This window comes from Ipomoea nil, unplaced genomic scaffold (assembly GCF_001879475.1).
Source record: "Ipomoea nil cultivar Tokyo-kokei standard unplaced genomic scaffold, Asagao_1.1 scaffold2279, whole genome shotgun sequence".
In the NCBI taxonomy this organism is placed as follows: Eukaryota; Viridiplantae; Streptophyta; class Magnoliopsida; order Solanales; family Convolvulaceae; genus Ipomoea; species Ipomoea nil.
The window spans coordinates 1,027,813-1,046,434 of NW_017618707.1; the positions used below are offsets into that span (position 1 = coordinate 1,027,813).

The 18,622-nt window shown below is 35.7% G+C and overlaps 1 protein-coding gene across 3 annotated transcripts; it reads right to left on the reverse strand.

Annotated features, from left to right (window-relative positions):
- Nucleotides 1-591: 591 nt before the first annotated feature.
- On the reverse strand, nucleotides 592-5,338 carry LOC109150602 (transcription factor bHLH137-like). Of its 3 annotated transcripts, XM_019298557.1 has the most exons (8): nucleotides 5,049-5,338; nucleotides 3,899-3,943; nucleotides 3,713-3,859; nucleotides 3,495-3,560; nucleotides 2,704-2,772; nucleotides 1,866-1,943; nucleotides 1,487-1,696; nucleotides 593-901 (listed from the first exon to the last, which is right to left on the reverse strand). In XM_019298557.1, the coding sequence occupies exons 1-8, from the start codon at nucleotides 5,292-5,294 to the stop codon at nucleotides 848-850; spliced, it is 915 nt and encodes a 304-aa protein (XP_019154102.1). In that variant the 5' UTR covers nucleotides 5,295-5,338; the 3' UTR covers nucleotides 593-847. The 3 variants fall into 3 exon arrangements, with proteins under 3 accessions (XP_019154101.1, XP_019154102.1, XP_019154100.1); XM_019298556.1 differs by having other exon boundaries at nucleotides 592-901; nucleotides 1,487-1,697; nucleotides 1,885-1,943; nucleotides 3,713-3,943; XM_019298555.1 differs by having other exon boundaries at nucleotides 3,713-3,943.
- Between the last annotated feature and the right edge of the window lie 13,284 nt (nucleotides 5,339-18,622).

An 18,622-nucleotide genomic window follows, 5' to 3' on the forward strand; every position in this document is an offset into this window, starting at 1 on the left:
GAGTACATTATTTATATATATATATATATATATATATATATATATATATATATATATATATATATATATATATATGTTCAGGATCATATGAGAATCATTCCTTAAGTGATGAGAATGTGCGAATTGAATGAATGCACCACAACTACTCTACAAATGCATCACAACTAATCCAGCTTTGTCAAAGGTTCCATATGTCCTGCAGGCATGCCTAGAGTAGTTGCGGTGCATTCATGAAATAGTTACACTGCATTCGAAAATAAGAATTTCAATTTAGCTATTGGCTCTTTGTGCTTCAGTGGATTGAGAAAGTAGTTATAAACATATATTACATTATAATAAAGTCATAGTATTCAAAAAAAAAATCAATTTAGTTAATGGTTAAAGCATTTTGTAAATCCTATTAATTTGATTCAGTTATTAATCGAATGAAACGCCTACCTAACACGTTACATTGGTCGGAAAAATTCACCTTCACCATATAATATTATAATGTATTCCCAAAAAAACATCAGCAGAAAAAGATTCCAACAGAAATACTTAAAAAAAAAAAAAAAAAAAAAAAATAGTCCACCTCAACGTACACTGCAGTGACTAGAAATACCGTAACGGTAAAAACACAACTGTAATAACGGAAATAATTAACTGCTGTTCGTACAACCCTATATATAATAATTACTTCTAGGAGTTCTATATAAAAGAAAAAAAGAAGAGTAAAGTACTAGATTATTTATATAATTTTCTCTTATGTCTACGTAGATTTCAATGACATATTCTACCATACAGTGATTACAGTCATAGTCATTAGTGTCTCTAACATACAAACATTTTTGATATACACTAGTTTTGATTAATGAATTTTTGGTCTTTGGTCTCCCATATCCCATAAGAGCTGTCCATTGCCCTGAAAATCATGTATTTTCATCATATTAATATTAGTTAAATGCTACAAAAAGAAAAATTCATTACACTCCGAATTATCATGATATGATAGTCAAATTACAATAATAATAACTATACTAAAAAGATTTTTTTTAAAAAATATTAAATGAATGAGTTTTATATTTAAAAAAATTATGCTTTTCTTCTCCCAAAATGTTGAATCCCCAACTCCCATGGTCCCCCACACTCCAGCCCGACAGAGCATTTGGGAGGATGTAAATCACAGTAACTTAATGGCTCAGCAGACAGGGCCAAATGTCAGTGCGTATAAGGGATCTGCCAACTTTGAACATAATCTCACATTGCAGCTGAGGTTTGAACTTTGGACTTTTCTCTCAAATACTACCTACGAGAAAGTCTGCAACCCCTAGCTAATCAGCTCATATCGAGAAGGTCGATAGGCCGTTCTCATTGGGAGTCGAACTTGGAACCTTGTAGTTACTAAACCAACAACTCGACTAAGTTGGAAAAAACATTATTAATATAAAATATATGAGATGAGGTGAGAGAGTGAAAAGCATGGGTGCATGGCATAGATATAAGATACCTGATTGATAGGGTTTAGGAAATGGGGGTGTTGATAGAGAAGTGAAGAAGTTGGAGTAGCAATGAATTGGAATTGATAGTCAGAATTGGCTATACTTTGAATTGTCGGCATTAATGTCAAGTCACTTTTTGCCTCAGACATCACTGCACCTATTTCTATGCTGCCCCTCATGGTAGGGTTCCATTGCTCCTGCTCCATATTAATATTGTCCTGTAAACCATACATAATATAAAATAATTAATTCAGAAATTAAATTGAAGTAGAAATCCATGCAAAATTCAACTATATATATATATATATATATATATATATATATATATATATATATATATACTATATTATTGTAATTGTACATGGTTAAGGTTAAGTCCAACCGTACCGCAGGAGGAGCATGCAAAATGTCCAATCCACCATCATAGAACATGGGATTCTCAGAAGCAAGCTTCATGGACAGAAACTGTTTTAAAAAAAAAAAACAGAAAAAATTAATTAGTGAATCGAAGAATATATGTTTGCATGCATTTTGGCATGAGGTTAGAGAGTCAATCTCTATATGAACAACTTTATGAGGTGGATCTGTTTGTAGGGTATTTATCAGGGTTGGAGATGGTGCGAGAGGAAGATGCAGAGTCACCGGCTGGCGGCGGTAATGATGGCTCACCGCCAGCAGTGCGACTTTCATGGTGGAGGTGGCGGCACTAGGGTTCGTAGCCATGGATTGTGAGGCCGGTCTACTAATACCGAATGAGAAGAATAATTCTGTGAAGAATTTTATTATTGAACGATTCAATTTACAAGATACATATAAAATGTATTTATAAGGATACAAAGAGTCCAAGTAATTAGTGTAACTAGAATACAAAGTCCTAATAAGGTGATCTGATGTACTTTATTTTTATTATTTATAGTTAATAGTTAATATCGAGTACTTTTAACACTCGTCATGTTGTCTTTAGTCTTTATAGTACTAGTAAAATAAGCACAACATGCTTGATTATACTTGGTACAAAATGCACCCTTGAAGAAACCTAAATATTCATTTTATTGGAAAATATTCATTATTAAACATGTAATTGATGAGTGTATATATAGATTGGTGTGTAATAAATTCTTGTAATCATTGCATGGAATTTTCTTTTTAAAACGTACAAAACAAAACAAAACATGGAAGCTCATTTAATGGATTCTGGATGGACTATAAATAATAATATGATTACCTCAACTTGATTTTGCAAGGACTGGACATAGTTGATAATTTCATCCAAGATGAGGGCCTTTCCACTAACCTGTACAATGGCATCATATCATATCAGACCACATTAATTTTTCAGAAACAAATTTACTTTTACAATATTACTTGTGACAAAAATGTGGAATCGTTCACTCCATGTCCGACAGTTTATGGAGAGGTAAATCATAGTGACTCAACTAATCAACAAATGTTAGATTTTTGCTTACTGTGCACAAAGAGCTCCCCTCATTTTGGAGGTTGCTCACATGCTGCTGCTGGTAGTGAGACTCAAATTTCACCTCTGTGACCAATTGAGCGGCTCATCGAGCACTTTTACAATACATTAGTGTGTGTGGGGATTACACATATTGGCATATATAAAACATAAAGAAAGAAATACATTCAAGAATATATAGGCCTGTTTGGTAAAATGGCTATTAGCTGTTAGCTGATTGTGTTAATTAGATGGTATAAATAGTTGATAACATTAGCTGATTGTAGAAAAGTGTTTGGTAAATTAGCTGTTAGCTGATAGCTGTTGGGTATAATTTTTTTTCTCAAAAAACTAATTGAAAAAGATGTTTGGAATAGCTTTTTGAATTTTAGCCTTTTGAAATTGCAAAAAGTTAATTAACCAAACATTTATATTGATATTTTAACTAAATTAAACAATTAATAGTGGTCAAATAAATCAAAATTAGCCTATATGCCAATTTTTTACCAAACAAGCCATAATAATTTGTTGAACTGCATCATCATATATATCACTAGCTTCACCTTATCACAGCCTGGAACAAGACCTTGCAGTATCTTCATCCTTTCACTGATTTTCTCCCTCCTCACCTAATATAATTAACAGATATGTATATCAATTTATTACAAAGTAAATAAATAATTAAAAGCTAAGAATTTTGAATCATTTTAGGGAAACATTACAATAAAATAAGTAGTTGATATATATGTTATGCAGTAAAAATATAATTAATATATGGTACCCTTTCAGCAAGACTGTGGGTGTCTGTTGCCTGGCCCCTCCTTGCCCTCACATGGATGTAACCCACAGGGGCCTCCTCTTCAACACCCTTCTTCTCCTCCATCTTCTCTGATGATTCTAATTCCTTCTCCTCATCACCATTATTATTATTATTATTATTATTATTATTATTATTATTATTATTATTCATCCTTTCCCTCTTCCTCTTTCCTTTATCACTTTCTTTCACACCCTACAAAATTAAAAATAAATTAATCATATTTTCATGGGAAACAACAATAATTTTCATGGTTATTGAGCGGTTTAACTTTAATTTACAGGGCGTTTGGTTGGAAGGAAGGAATTAAGGGCGAAATAAATTGTAATTCGGTGGGAAAAGAATAAGGTGAGAATAAAGTAGGAATTGAAATTACATTGTTTGGTAGAGGAATAGAATTATTCGGAATGGAAATGGGAGAAGTAATATAAAGACTAAAATACCCTTGTGTAATAATATTAACAATAACATTCAAGGACAAATATGTCATTTCCTTCCTATTCCCTTTTCTTTGTATGTATGAATTCAATGAATTGAGGGAATTGCAATACCCTCCAACCAAATAATGTAGTTTATCATTTCATTGAATTGCAATTCATGCCAACCAAACACCCCATTAGATAAGACAATTTTCATGAATTTAGTTCGATCTCATGACCTCCCACAAGGAAAAGATCATTACATGCCATCTGAGCATAAGGTGTTTGGCAAATTTAGTATTAGTATATGAAATTTATATATTTAGAAACGAAGTACTATTATTAAAAATAAAAAAATCAAATTTAAAATTACTTCCAAGAAAATCAACAAAGTTTTAGTTGAGATTAGGGGTGTGTTTGGTTCGAACATAGGAATCGGAATCGGAATGGGTATCAAATACTTGGTAATGGTAATGGGTTTTGGTGAAAGTATTTAACATGTTTGGTAGTAGGGTGGAATGAGAATGGTTACTAATAGTAGTGCTTGAGAATGAATAAGGCAATGAAACACTTATTTTATTTGGGTATGAGTTTTTCAATTGATGGGGTATTCGAAACCCATAGTAGTGTTCTAAAAACCTATCAACCAAACAACAACAATCACTTTCATACCCATTCCTATGAGCAAAACCCACCAACCAAACACACCCTGGAAAATCATTCTTCCATTGTAATTAGTACATGCATTATTTGATATCATTGCTAGTGCAATATATAGTAGAATGAATTGAATTTCCTGGGAAATTAAAGAAGTGAGCAAGCAAATTAAAGCAAGAATTGAAGATGATGAATGATGTCTCCATAAGTGCAGTGAATGTTACCTTAGATTGAGCAATGGAAGAGGCTTTCCTGGATTTCCTTTTCTTCTCCATTGGAGTGGGCATCATCATCATCTCCTCACCCACAAGGCTATACTTAGTGAAAGAAGAAGATGAAGAGCTAATTATGTTGGTCACAGAGGGAGAGGGAGAGGGGTGACGACTGTGACTGTTACTGTTACTTATTAGGGATTCAAGTTCACAAAACTCAGAAAAACTGTTTGGGCCCTCAAAAAAGCAGTCAGACATCTTTATGAATATAAATGAAGCTAGCTAGCTAGGTAGAATTATATTATATTGATGAATGAAGAACAGATATATATATATATATAAATATATAATTTGTGAGTTGTGAACCTCTAAGGCTCTAATTGGTACTAACAAAAAGCTGTCATTATTATTTCTTGTTCTGATAATTATTTTTTGTATGCTTTTTTGAGCTTTGGGATTCTAAAACTGAAAGGCTTCGTTCAAAGAATGAAAGTGATGGAAGAGAAAATGTATGTATATATGTGGAGATTGAAGACTGGATGGATATATATGCCCGCAGAACATATATATAAAAATTAAAATAAAATAAAACTTGCATTTATTGTGGGTCTCAAGAAAATCTCAGGTGGCCTGCTTTTATATAAGGACTGGGAGAGCTGAGTGGGAAAGGACACACTTTACCACTAACCACTCTTCACTTCTCAATAATATAATGTGTTTTCTAAAGAAACCCTTCACCTTTCAAGTACACTTTATTCTCATTATTATATTGATTCAAGAATGCAGCCTCAAAAGTCAAAATGAATGATCAAGTGGGTGAAACATGATTCTTATATAAGTAAGTTTGGAAAACTCAATAAAAATATTAGGATCTATGCAGTGCATACGCTCGAGGAGTAGCCATGAAAACGTACATATTCTAAAGGTAATACTTTCAAATAAAGTTTAAATCTTTTTTTTTTTTTTTTTTTTTTTCATTTGTGGTGCGACTAATTTATTTTGGTATTACTTGAAGCTTGATGATATTTATAAAAGTTATAGACTCCGTTTAAACATGTATATTATTATGGACCATTTTAATCATCATATAGTATTCGAAAATATTATTTAAAGACGATGTACTTCATGATATATATTAGGTAAATGTCTTTATCTTTAGCTACAATTCTACAATAATTTGTTCACAAATTATCCAACAATAGTTTCCAAGACCCTTCCATCAATATAAAATGCCAAACTTCCTCAAGCAAAAAGGACCTGTCCACACTTCTTTTCAACCAATCTCAAGCTAAGCTACTCCCTACAATACATTAATTACACAATTCATCTCTCTCTCTCTCCCGCAGAATCCTTCTTCTCCTAAAAGGTTGAATCCCCAACTCTAAGCGACCCCCTCACCCTGACCCGACAGAAAATTTCGACAGGATTAAATGTCGGTGCGCACAAGGGATATGTCCACTTTGAGATAATATCTCCACATTGCCTCCTAAAAGGTTGAATCCCCAACTCTAAGCGACCCCCTCACCCTGACCCGACAGAAAATTTCGACAGGGTCAAATGTCGGTGCGCACAAGGGATATGTCCACTTTGATATAATCTCCACACTGCCGATACCGAAATTAGAACCTTAGTCTCTTCTCTCAAATACTACCTACAACCAGTGAGTTAAGCCTGTGCGACCTCTCCCACACATTCCTGGATAGAGAGCATGTCAACTCCATATAATTCCTGCTTCAACAAGAGCACATGGGAAACATTTCCCCTAAGACTAAACAAGATCAATCTGATCTACGTCTTTAATTAATTGGTATTACATGTACTTTTGTATTTATTTGTTTCAACACCGGCCAACAATATAGTTGAATTTGTCTTCACTTAAGAAAATTTTATCATTTTTCATATTAAAGTTTCATATCGATCTCGATTTATTTTTTTCCCACACTTTGTCAAACATACATGTACCTGCTCACATTTTTTTTCCTTGAATTTGGCTTTACGTAAGAAAACTTTGTAATTTCTATTTAAAAGTTCTTATCTAACTTTTTTTTCACACTTTACACAAAATTTTTTATCTAATTTTTTAACACTTTATCAAACATAAATGTACTCGCATATTTTTTGATTACTTTAGGTCATTCATGATCTTAATTTTATGTGAGAGCATTTCCATGGACTCAAATGCTTCACTCAACAACCTTTGGGACATGATTAATTATAACAATCATGGGTATTTAGGCTCGAACGTAATTGCCAATGACCTTGTGGTTTAGTGGCACGAAATGACTCTCACAAATGAGAAATCATGAGTTTGATCCGTAGTGGGTAGTACTCAAAAAAAAAAAAAAAGGCTCCAACGTAATTATTGTGTTATTTTAGTATTGCAATTGCAATTGCAATTAGGTTCTTAAAAAAAAAAATACTTAATGTTTATAGCTGCAATTTTGTCAATTAGGCGCCATATATACTATTTTTTGTTGCTTGATTGTACAATAACATGCATGTTGCTAGTACTACTCAACTATAAGCCATCCCAACATAAACTAAAGATCGAAATAAATAAATTGACTTGATTGGATGGTAATGAAATAAATAAATAGACTTGGATGGTAAAGGCAAATAGAATAAGAATCTGAATAAAGTGCTAGTGCTAGTACAAAGCAAAATATACAGGAATTTGGTACGTTATTAATTTAAGAAGGTATCAAATAACAATATAATGTGAAAATTTTTAAAATTTATTTTTCAAACAAATGACAGCTCTTTAATTAGAAGAATTGAGAGACGGAAGTCTTTATTCTATTATGCAATGTCTTTTGCATGGGTTGTAACATGTCTACATATATATATATATATATATATATATATATATATATATATATATATATATATATATATATATATATATATATATATATATATATATATATATATATATATATCCAATGAGGATACATGTCTTTTTGGGAAGTTGTCTTAACAATATTGCCACAGTGTGGGGTAACATGCACTCAATGTGGAGATCGGGCTCATCGTGAACGTTAAGTATTGGTCCTCTCACTTAATAGGTCGCTGAGTCACCATGATTTACTGCTTCACCATTTTATGAGACCGGGATATCAGATTATCAGGGCTTCACCTCTGTGGGCAACATATTGTGCGTGTTTGTTTTGTAAGTAGCATATAGTGACAAAACTAACAGCGGTGGCCAAAACACTATGGTAGAATATAATGTATATGAAAATCACCAAACCTCATTTATAATTGGATCGGTGCACATGCATAAAGTATGTCACATCTAAACTGCATGGGATCCAATGGAGACAAAATGTACTTTTTTGTTCACATTGACAATTAATACATGGCTTGTTTTCCATAAGTTGAACTTTGCTCATACATTATTATTATTAACGTAATAATATCCGCATGGACTTCTCAATTGTTTTCCATAAGTTAATACCCGCATCGGTAGTTCAGTTTGTCATAAAAATGAACTTTGAGAACAATGATTCAGAATCGAGTCTCGCAATGAAGAGTAACCTCTCAAAGTGAGAAATCTCTTTAATTGTGCGCAGTTAGCAAAAGTCTAGCCTTTATGTTCAGTTAAGTTACTTTAATTTACATCCTTTCAGATGCTCTGTTGGACCGGAGCATAGGAATTCTTGAGGTAGGGGATTCAACCTTTCACCAAGTAATAACATCCACAAAACTGACCTTTGCCTAGCTTGTGGCAGTACATACTCCAGTTGTATATATCAATACATACATTGACTCCCCAGCAACAAGCAATCATTACTTCAAATTAAAGTTCAACAAATAATCATTATTTACGAAGTATAATTTTATCCAAACATTTAAATTTTGACAATTTAATATCAAACTTTTGTATCTTGTGACAATTATATCAAATTGTGAATAATAATTATATTTAGATTTTTAAAATTTGACAAATTAGTATCATATATTTGTATTTTACAATAATATAATTAATTATAATATCTAATACCAAAAAAAAAAAAAAACATTTTGTATTGAAATGTCTATTATTTGATGCAATTGAAATTTTAAAATTAAACTCTTAAAAAGAAAAGGTATTCTAGATATATAAAAACAGGTTCAAATATGAAACTTACCATTAATATCTAAATAAGGATAATTGAACTATTTTTAGAATTAGACATTATAATTAGAGTTAATTCCATTTTTTGTCCTAGATTTATACGTGACAGTCTACATTTAGTCATTTTTTTTTTAATTAGAACATCTTTATTTGGTTCTAGTATTATTGTGGCATGATCATTTTTAGTCCTCCATCAACAAAATCGGTGAAATATCATAAAATACAATTTTAAATTTTTTTAATACAAAGTAGGTTAAACTTCTATATTCTTTATGTTTACTTTTTGAAAAAAATCCACAATTAAAGATCAAAATGCCTTTGTATTTAATGATATTTAAATTGTTTTGTTAATAAAGGACAAAAAATAATGGTCATTTTACAATAATACTAGGGCTAAAAGTGGGTATTTTTATATAAGAGGACTTAAAGTGGACTACAACCTATAAATCTAAGATAAAAAATGAAATTAATTATAACTCTTATGATTAGATATAATTGTAGGTTTGAGTTTTTCTTTTCTTTTTTCCATCAATATGCCAAAACTAAATATTGATATAATTAAGCCGAATTAAGATACTCATATAACTAAAACAAGATAACTAGTTTGAACAACAAAAAACAAATCTTTCATGAAATAAACTAATATAAATTATAATCATACCTCGTCTCTACAAATTTTTTTTTGAAGTTGTACTTAAATTTAATAGATTCACACTTATCGAACTAATTTTTTGAGATGATTTTTAATTTTTAATTTTTAATTTTTAATTTTTGTGCTTAAATACCTATCATGAAACTCTGGAATAATGCATGCATATGCTATAGCAGATGGTGAAAGTTCATTGAACATTTCAAGACAAGTGAAACTGTATACTACGTACGAAACGTATTGTCTCATTGTTGTATCATTATCACAACTTATTACATGATCATGGTTTAAATCTTTTCAGCTCGCATAGGCAACTCAGTTGATCACATGGGTGAAATTTGAGAAGAATGACGATCGAGTTTTCAATTATCATAATTTATATCCTCCAGATGCTCTGTCGGGCCGTAGTGTGGAGGACCCTTAGAGTTTTTTTTTTTTTTTTTTTTTTTTTTTTTTTTTTTTTTTTTTTTTTTTTGAGAAGAATGGTTAAATCTTTTACATCATGGGAAAAATTAGGATCACATTGATGGATTGAGTGGTGTAGGATTGTGATTGGATGTTGTACAGCAAACGAAATTCAGATACATTGAACATCTAAAACAAAATAATGAAGAAACAAAGCCATAAGCAATATGTACGAATTGATCTAGCTTTAATTGCATGGCATCATTGGTCTAGAATATAAAGACACAACTTCACTTGGACCCCTTATGCATTTATGCCTATATCACCTAGACACCTAGGATCCCTTATATGTTATATATGGTATGCGAGTAACACTAAAACCCTACATTTATTCACAATAAACACACGGAAATAGGAGTGAAGGATGCTGAAGAAAAAAAAAAAAACGGATCCCATTCCTAGTGTGTAAACCTATGAATCAAACACACCCTTAGTTAACCATTAAAAGGTTTTCTACTCCGTAAAATATTGTAATTAAACGAATTTCAAAATTCTCTATAAGTCTATTCACCCACCCCTTCCTCTTATCTCCCTCTAGACTTATACTCAAATTGGGTCCATAAAGTATTTTTGGTCTGATAATTTTTTTAGGATAAAGTAAAAATAAGCCACTGAACTATTTGGAAAACATCAATTAAGCCATCAAACTCAAATAACTCCCAAATAAGCCATTGAACCCGGAAAAAAAAAAGAGTAAATAAGCTATTGAATTCAGGAAAAAGTGCAATTAACATTTTTAACAGGTTAACTCTAGGTTTTTGCTGACTGGATTGTCAAATGTTTATTTTATTTACGTTTTTTTTTTTATTGTAATCCGCCTACATCGTAATATATTTTAATGTAATTATAATCAAAATAGTTTTGTCTTGTCGAGATTTGATTTATTTATTTATTTATTTATTTATTACGGAGTATTATTTTTTGCACTTGATCTTCTGTTTAAAAAATAATAAATAAATAAATAAATAAGATCTAGACAAAACAAAACTATTTTGATTATAATTACTTTAAAATATCTTACTATGTTGGTGGATTATAATAATAATAAAAAAAAAACGTAAATAAAACAAACATTTGGCAATCCAGCCAGCAAAAATCTAGAGTTACTGTTAAAAATGTTAATTGTCCTTTTTTTTTTTCCAAGTTCAATGGCTTATTCAGAGGTTATTTGAGTTCATTGGCTTAATTGATGTTTTCCAAATAGTTCAGTAGCTTATTTGTACTTTATCCATTGATTTTTTTATTTTTAAAAATTGTAACATATAGCATTAACTTTGTAAACTCGTGGTAGTTTTATTCTTTGAAAACTAAGACGTACACAAGATGATGTTAATGTTTGAATATACAACTTTTTGATGATCGGTGATTGAAAAATCGCAAAACCATTCAGATAATTACTCCCACCGAAATTTTCAGCCTTTTTTTTTTTTGTGTGGTCGGTGTTTCCAACCATTTTCAATGCATTGGTTAGAAATAGTGATTACATACAACTTTTCCAAATCCATAAAATGATCAAAAATTTGATAAGAACAATTGATATCAACTTAAAAATTGTGTTTTTTCAACCACTTTTGGGTGGTTAAAAAATGGGGAAAAGAATTCTAGCAATGTTTGTGGATAATTTGGTATGTTAGGTACGTATTCAATTTTAGATTAAACTGACTAAGTTTGCACGAGTTAACACTTATTTTTTATTTGCCAAAAAATTAGAACAACCACAATGTTATAAATTTCGAATTACATTTTACAACTTTTGGCCGTAGAGACCAAAATAACCGATCACAAATATTTCACAGATTAACAACCCCCCTCCCACCCCCGCCCCCGTGTTTGTGTATATAGATTTATACAATAAAGAAATTTTCGGATCATTTTTATTGGCTATTGGAAGAATTATTCATATGCTATCATTATTACACACGTGTCAAAATTATAATGATTTACGAAAGAGTTAATACCTTCAATGGTCCTCCGAGTATTAGAGTATTACTAGTCGTGGCCCCTCAACTTTAAAATGACCAGTAGACATCCTACTAGTTTTAAAAAATAATCACCCGTGGTCCTCCATTAGCTTTTCTGTCAAATGGTGTTAAGTGGGAGGGCAAAAGTGTCCTTTCACCATTACTTTCTTTGTTCCTTCTACGTTGACCTCTCTCTCTCTCTATCCCCCCCCCCCCCACACCGACAATCCTCTTCCTTTGTCGTCGCAATCCATCCCTATGCAATCTCCAATCGATCGCCAGCCTCAACTCGACGATCAACGCGGGGTCACCTGGGCGATTTTGCAATTTCCAAGGTTCGTTGCCGGCGCATGCGACGACGATCCAGCCTGCCGATCATGGAACAAATGATACGATTGTAGTCTCCTCATCTGTCCCGGTTAGGTATGGTGTTGTTCACCCAACCGGCGTACCTGCTCCACCAAGTCTGAGAACATCTGTGGCGCCAGTGACTAAGACTAGCGCTGGCGTGATGACTTATGTGGTCTCGCCGACGAATGTGTCTCAACCGGCTAGCTTGGCTGTTCGACGGAGAAACCAGAAGCGCCATAGGCCTAAGGCAGGTTAGCTCTTGCCATAGGGCTATGTAATTTGGAGGAAAACTCAATTTGGAGGAAAAGAGAGGTCAACGTATAAGGAACAAAGAAAATAATGGTGAAAGGACATATTTGCCCTCCCAATTAACGCCCTTTTGACAGAAAAGCTAACGGAGGATCACGGGTGGTTGTTTTTTAAAACTAGTAGGACGTCTACTGGTCGTTTTAAAGTTGAGGGACCACAACTGGTAATACCCCAATACTCGGAAGACCATTCGAGGTATTAACTCTACGAAAAATAAATGTTGTGTTATCTAATTGAAATATATAATTAATATTTTTTGAGTACTAAATATATAATTAATATAATTTGTATATAATAAATATATTCATAATTTTAGTTAATATTAAGTTTTTTTATTATAACAATTCTAATGATAATATCATTGCATTAAAAAAAAACATTAATTATTTAATTAATAGATGATACCCATTATTATCTAGAAATAAAATCTTATCAATGGGCGAGCATAAAAATATTTTTTTAACATGATTGGTAAAAATAAAATGTATACATGATATCATATTGGTGTCACATATGTTTTTAAAAATATATAGTTAATATTTGATATTTTGGGTTTTTAAAAATAGAAAATAATTGAGTGTAGTATATATTTATATTTAGTATAATACAAAAATGAGTTCAGTAAAATATGTGAATATATAAATTAGTTTTTTCTACCAGTTCCAAATTCAACATAGATAGATTAATGTTAAAGTAACCAAATTCAACAAAGTATTTTTGAGTATCAAGCTAAGTTGAGTATTCAATAACAACCAGGACTATGTGGTCTAATGGTACTCGGGTTGGACTTCCATTTGGAATATTATGAGTTCGAGCCTTAGTGGAGGCGTTATTGGTTCTTTGTGTTTCAGTAGATTGAGAAAGTATATGAACAGATACTATAATGTAATAGAACCAATAGTTTTCAAAAAAAAAAAAAAAAGTATTCAATAACAAGTATTGTTGAAAAATTAATACACTTTTTTTTTTTGTTTTTTGTTTTTTTTTTTTTGGGTTATAAGTCACTTTGGTTTTTATGGTTAAAAATTGTAATATATACCATCAACTTTATAAACTTATGGTGATTTTTATTCTCTGAAAATTAAAATGTAAAAATGTGTTATTTTTGAATATACAATTTTCTGATGACCGGTGGTCTTAAAGTTGTAAAATCATTCATATGGATACTCTACCAAAATTTTCAGCCGCTTTTGGTTACGGTTGGTGTTTCCAACTGACGGTAATAACGTTACCGGTAAATAATAATATAATAATGCTAAAAGAGGGTAACAATAGCTGTATTGTCTTTTGTCTCAATATAGAAAGTATAGTCTGCCATTGCTAGTTGAGGGGAGCACCATTTATACTTAGGGTCCTAACGGTAACAACATGGGATATAAATGGGGAGCCTAGCCTTTAACTCTCTCTCATCAATGGGGACTTCAATGCTGGCTTCAATGGTAGTAAAATGGCACCTGTTGGAATTCCTGACCGTTGGAGTTCTGCCCGTTGGGTTCCCATGTGATGCTGAGTCAATGCCCATTTGTGATCCGGGTCGGGTGCCAGCCCTATTATCCTGTCACCAGTCCCCCCTACTCATGAGTCAACGGTATTAGACCGTTTATTATTTGTTATTATTATTCTGTATAGTTTAGTCTTAGATTATTTGTCATCTGTTAGATAGTCAAGACTAGTACTATTCTTCAGGGTTAGTTAGAGTTCTTATTGTAATATAGTTTGTAATCTCTATCCTGTTCAGTTGTTGAATGAAACGCTTTGTCCAATCTGGTATCAGACTAAGGTTTCGATCCTCTCTCTCTCCTCCTCCACAAAATTTTCCCCCTCTTTCCCGATCACTAAAATCAGCCATGTCTACCAATTCTTCTGAGCACACCGTGTCTGCCGGTGGTCCACCATCTCCGGCCGGCGGTAATCCCCTTGCTGGAGCGCATCACTACGTAACCATGAAGCTGACATCCCGGAACTTCTTGTTCTGGCGTATGCAGCTGGTTCCCTTTCTTCGGGGCCAGGAACTCCTCGGCTACGTAGACGGTAGCTTCCCATGTCCGGCAGCCACGATCGCCGCGGCTTCATTCGGCGACTCCACCAGTGCGACTCCGGCGAGTGTTGTCCTGAATCCGGCGCACCATGCTTGGGTGAAGCAGGATCAGTCCATCCTCTCACTCCTGATCTCGTCCATGTCTGATGAGGTCCTCTACCTTGCCCTCGGACGGAATACATCGGCGGCGATATAGGAGTCGATCACCAGTGCTCTTGGATCATCGAGTCAAGCCCGTTGCCTCAACCTATTGGCGCAGTTCCAGGTGTTGCGTCAAGGCAACTCGACGACAGCAGAGTATCTCGGCCGTGCAGGTGTGTTGGCAGAGGCTCTCGTACAAGCTGGCCAGCCTCTCTCCCTGATGGAACAAAACCTGTACGTCATCAGAGGACTCCGGCCAGAACTGAAGACCTTGGCTGCGGCGTTCACCAATGGGAATGCAGTGACACTGGATTATCTCTCCGACTACCTGGCGGCTAATGAATTCATCTTGGTAGATGAATATGTTCCCTCCGACGCCACTGCTGCCCATTCCGCCTTCTATGCAGGTTCCGGGCGCGGATCATCGTCCGGTGGTGGTCGGCAGTCGCAGCAACCTGGGCGCGGGGCGGGGACAGGTGGTCGTGGCGGACAGAACCGCCGTGGCCGTGGCGGGCATGGAGGACCGCGCTGTCAAATTTGCCGGAGTCACGGCCATTCTGCACTTTACTGCTACAAACGCTACCAGCCGCAACCCGTCGCACAAGCCCATGTAGCAGTTTCCGGAGATGCTCCACCGACTCCAGTCCAGGCTCCATCAAATGGGTGGTATCCGGACACCGGAGCCACAGCACATGCTACACCGGACGCAAATATGTTGGCGCAATCCGAGGAGTACGGTGGCCCGGATGTGTTACGAGTGGGTAATGGCGCAGGTTTGGCTATTACGCGAGTCGGTCGTGCATCTATTTCATCCACGTCAAAATCCCTGTGTCTAAATGATATATTATATGTCCCGAGTCTGTCTGTTCCGTTGCTTTCCGTACATAAGTTTGCAGTCGATAACAAAGTATTCTTTGAATTTCATGACTCTTGTTTTTTTGTGAAGGATTCAATCACCAAAGCAGTTCTTCTTAGAGGTCCGGCTACTGGCGGGCTCTACAAACTTCCGGCGTCAAACACTAGTTTCGCGTTCATAAGTGCCCGGGCAACTCCCACCGTTTGGCACTGAAGACTGGGTCATCCTCACAAAACCGTCCTCAATAAAGTACTACAAAATTGCCCAATAAAACCCACAAAAGTTGCCGCGGATGAATCTTGCGTGTCGTGTCATCTTGGGAAGTCATCGCGCTTCAAATTAGATAGTGTGCCAAGATCTAGTGAAAATGTATTAGATCTTATATTCACTGATATTTGGGGTCCTTCCCCCGTATTATCTGTTAACAGTTTTCGTTACTTCTGTCTATTTGTAGATGACTTTTCCCGTTTTTGCTGGTTTTATCCCTTACGGGTAAAATCAGACATATATAAAAGCTTCGAGTCGTTTCGTGTGTTGGTCGAACGTCAGTTTGGACGTTCCATTAAATCTATTCAATCCGATCTAGGGGGTGAATACCGCAAATTACACGCTGTATTTCAATCCCTAGGTATTAATCACCGTCAGTCATGTGCCTATACACATGAGCAAAACGGCCGAGTTGAGCGCCGTAACAGACACATTGTCGAAACGGGACTTGCTCTATTAGCCGAAGGGAAAGTACCCCATGAATATTGGGAGTATGCGTTTGAAACCGCAACCTGCCTAATCAACTACTTACCCTCGTCAGCCATAAATTATGAAAGTCCATATACTCGTCTATTCAAAACTACTCCACCATATACCTTCCTCCGTGTGTTTGGGTGTCGGTGTTACCCATATCTACGCCCTTATAACAGGCATAAGATTGAGTACCGCTCCACCCCGTGTGTCTTCCTAGGTTACCCATACACCTTTAGGGGTTATAGATGCATGGACTTGGCTAGCGGCAAAGTCTATATCTGCCGTCATGTCCGCTTTGACGAAGCTTTATTTCCTTTTGAAACATATTGTGTGCAACAGGTAGCAATGTCACCAAGTGTGCCTTGGGCCGCAGCGCCTATTGTGACAACAAATACACAATCTACTGGCTCATCCCCCCCGGATCAAACCGAGCCGCATTTGGCTACAGATGCCGTGCCCTTAGCATGGGAGTCCCCACCGTTAGCTATCACTCATACTGCCCCGGCTCGAACCCGGAAACGGCGTGCACAGCCGCAAGGGCGTGATCATGTCATGCGTCTTCGCCACATAACTAGGGGCTCCGATGAGCCATTTCAAGCATTAACTGTCAACACAGATCCCACTTGTTACTCACAAGCCGTGGGCCACCCACACTGGCGAGAGGCCATGGATCAGGAGTTTAACGCTCTACTCCATAATCACACCTGGCGCTTGGTTCCACCTGAGCCGCATATGAACATTATTGGCTGCAAGTGGGTATTCCGCACCAAACGCAACGCCGATGGGACAGTTGAGCGTTATAAGGCTCGTTTGGTTGTCAAAGGGTTTAACCAAGTTGCAGGAGAGGACTTCTTTGATACTTTCAGTCCGGTGGTCAAACCGACCACGGTTCGCATGTTATTTTCTTTAGCCATATCCATGGGCTGGACTCTACGACAGTTAGATGCCCACAACGCCTTCTTAAATGGGCATCTGTCCGAAACTGTTTACATGAAACAACCTCCAAGTTATGAGGATCCCATGACCCCGGGAGATGTCTGTCATCTGCAACGGTCCCTATACGGATTGAAACAAGCACCCAGGGCTTGGTTCAAGCGCCTACATGATTTTCTGCTATCCACAGGCTTTCAGGCGTCTAAGACAGATGTCTCTTTGTTTTATTATGCAAAAGGTGATTCCCGTGTTTTTCTATTGGTCTATGTTGATGACATTATCATGTTAGGCAACGATACCACTCTCTTCGAAACTCTACTGGGCCGGTTATCCTCAGCTTTTAAGATCCGTGATCTAGGTGCACCGGGATTCTTTTTGGGTATTGAAACAGTTGTGGTCAGTGATGGGTTACTGCTTTCACAACGTCGTTACATGACGGATCTTCTTGGCCGCTCGGGAATGGTTGATTGTAAGCCGCTTGCGACTCCAGCCGCTGTATCAAAAGCTGAAACCCCATCTGATGACCCTTATGATAATCCGACTCAGTATCGACGCATTGTTGGCGCTCTACAATATTTGACTATTACTCGGCCTGATCTGTCATATGCGGTAAATCGTCTCTGTCAGTTTATGCACTCCCCGACTGTTGACCACTGGAATCTTGTGAAACGTGTTCTCCGTTACATCAAAGGGACTCTTGATTATGGCCTTCGACTTACTCCATCTTCCTCGACCTCGATTCATGCTTATTCAGATTCCGACTGGGCAGGCTGTCCGGTTGATAGGAAGAGTACCAGTGGCTATGCAGTCTACCCCGACAGTAATCTCATCTCGTGGCTATCCAAGAAGCAACGCACCGTAGCTCGCTCCTCTACAGAGGCTGAGTATAAGGCGTTAGCGGATGTATCTGCGGAGGTCACCTGGGTGGTTTCTTTACTTCGGGAACTCGGTCTGCATTCTGGGCAACCAGCGACACTCTGGTGTGACAACCTAGGTGCAACGTATCTATGTGAGAATCCGGTTTT

Coding starts and splice junctions, on each gene's coding strand:
- LOC109150602 (XM_019298555.1), bottom strand. CDS start 5,294: ATGTCTGACTGCTTTTTTGAGGGCCCAAACAGTTTTTCTGAGTTTTGT. Junction 1,944..2,703: donor CCTTGCAAAATCAAGTTGAG/GTAATCATATTA, acceptor TTTTTAAAACAG/TTTCTGTCCATGAAGCTTGC. Junction 902..1,486: donor TCCTAAACCCTATCAATCAG/GTATCTTATATC, acceptor CATGATTTTCAG/GGCAATGGACAGCTCTTATG.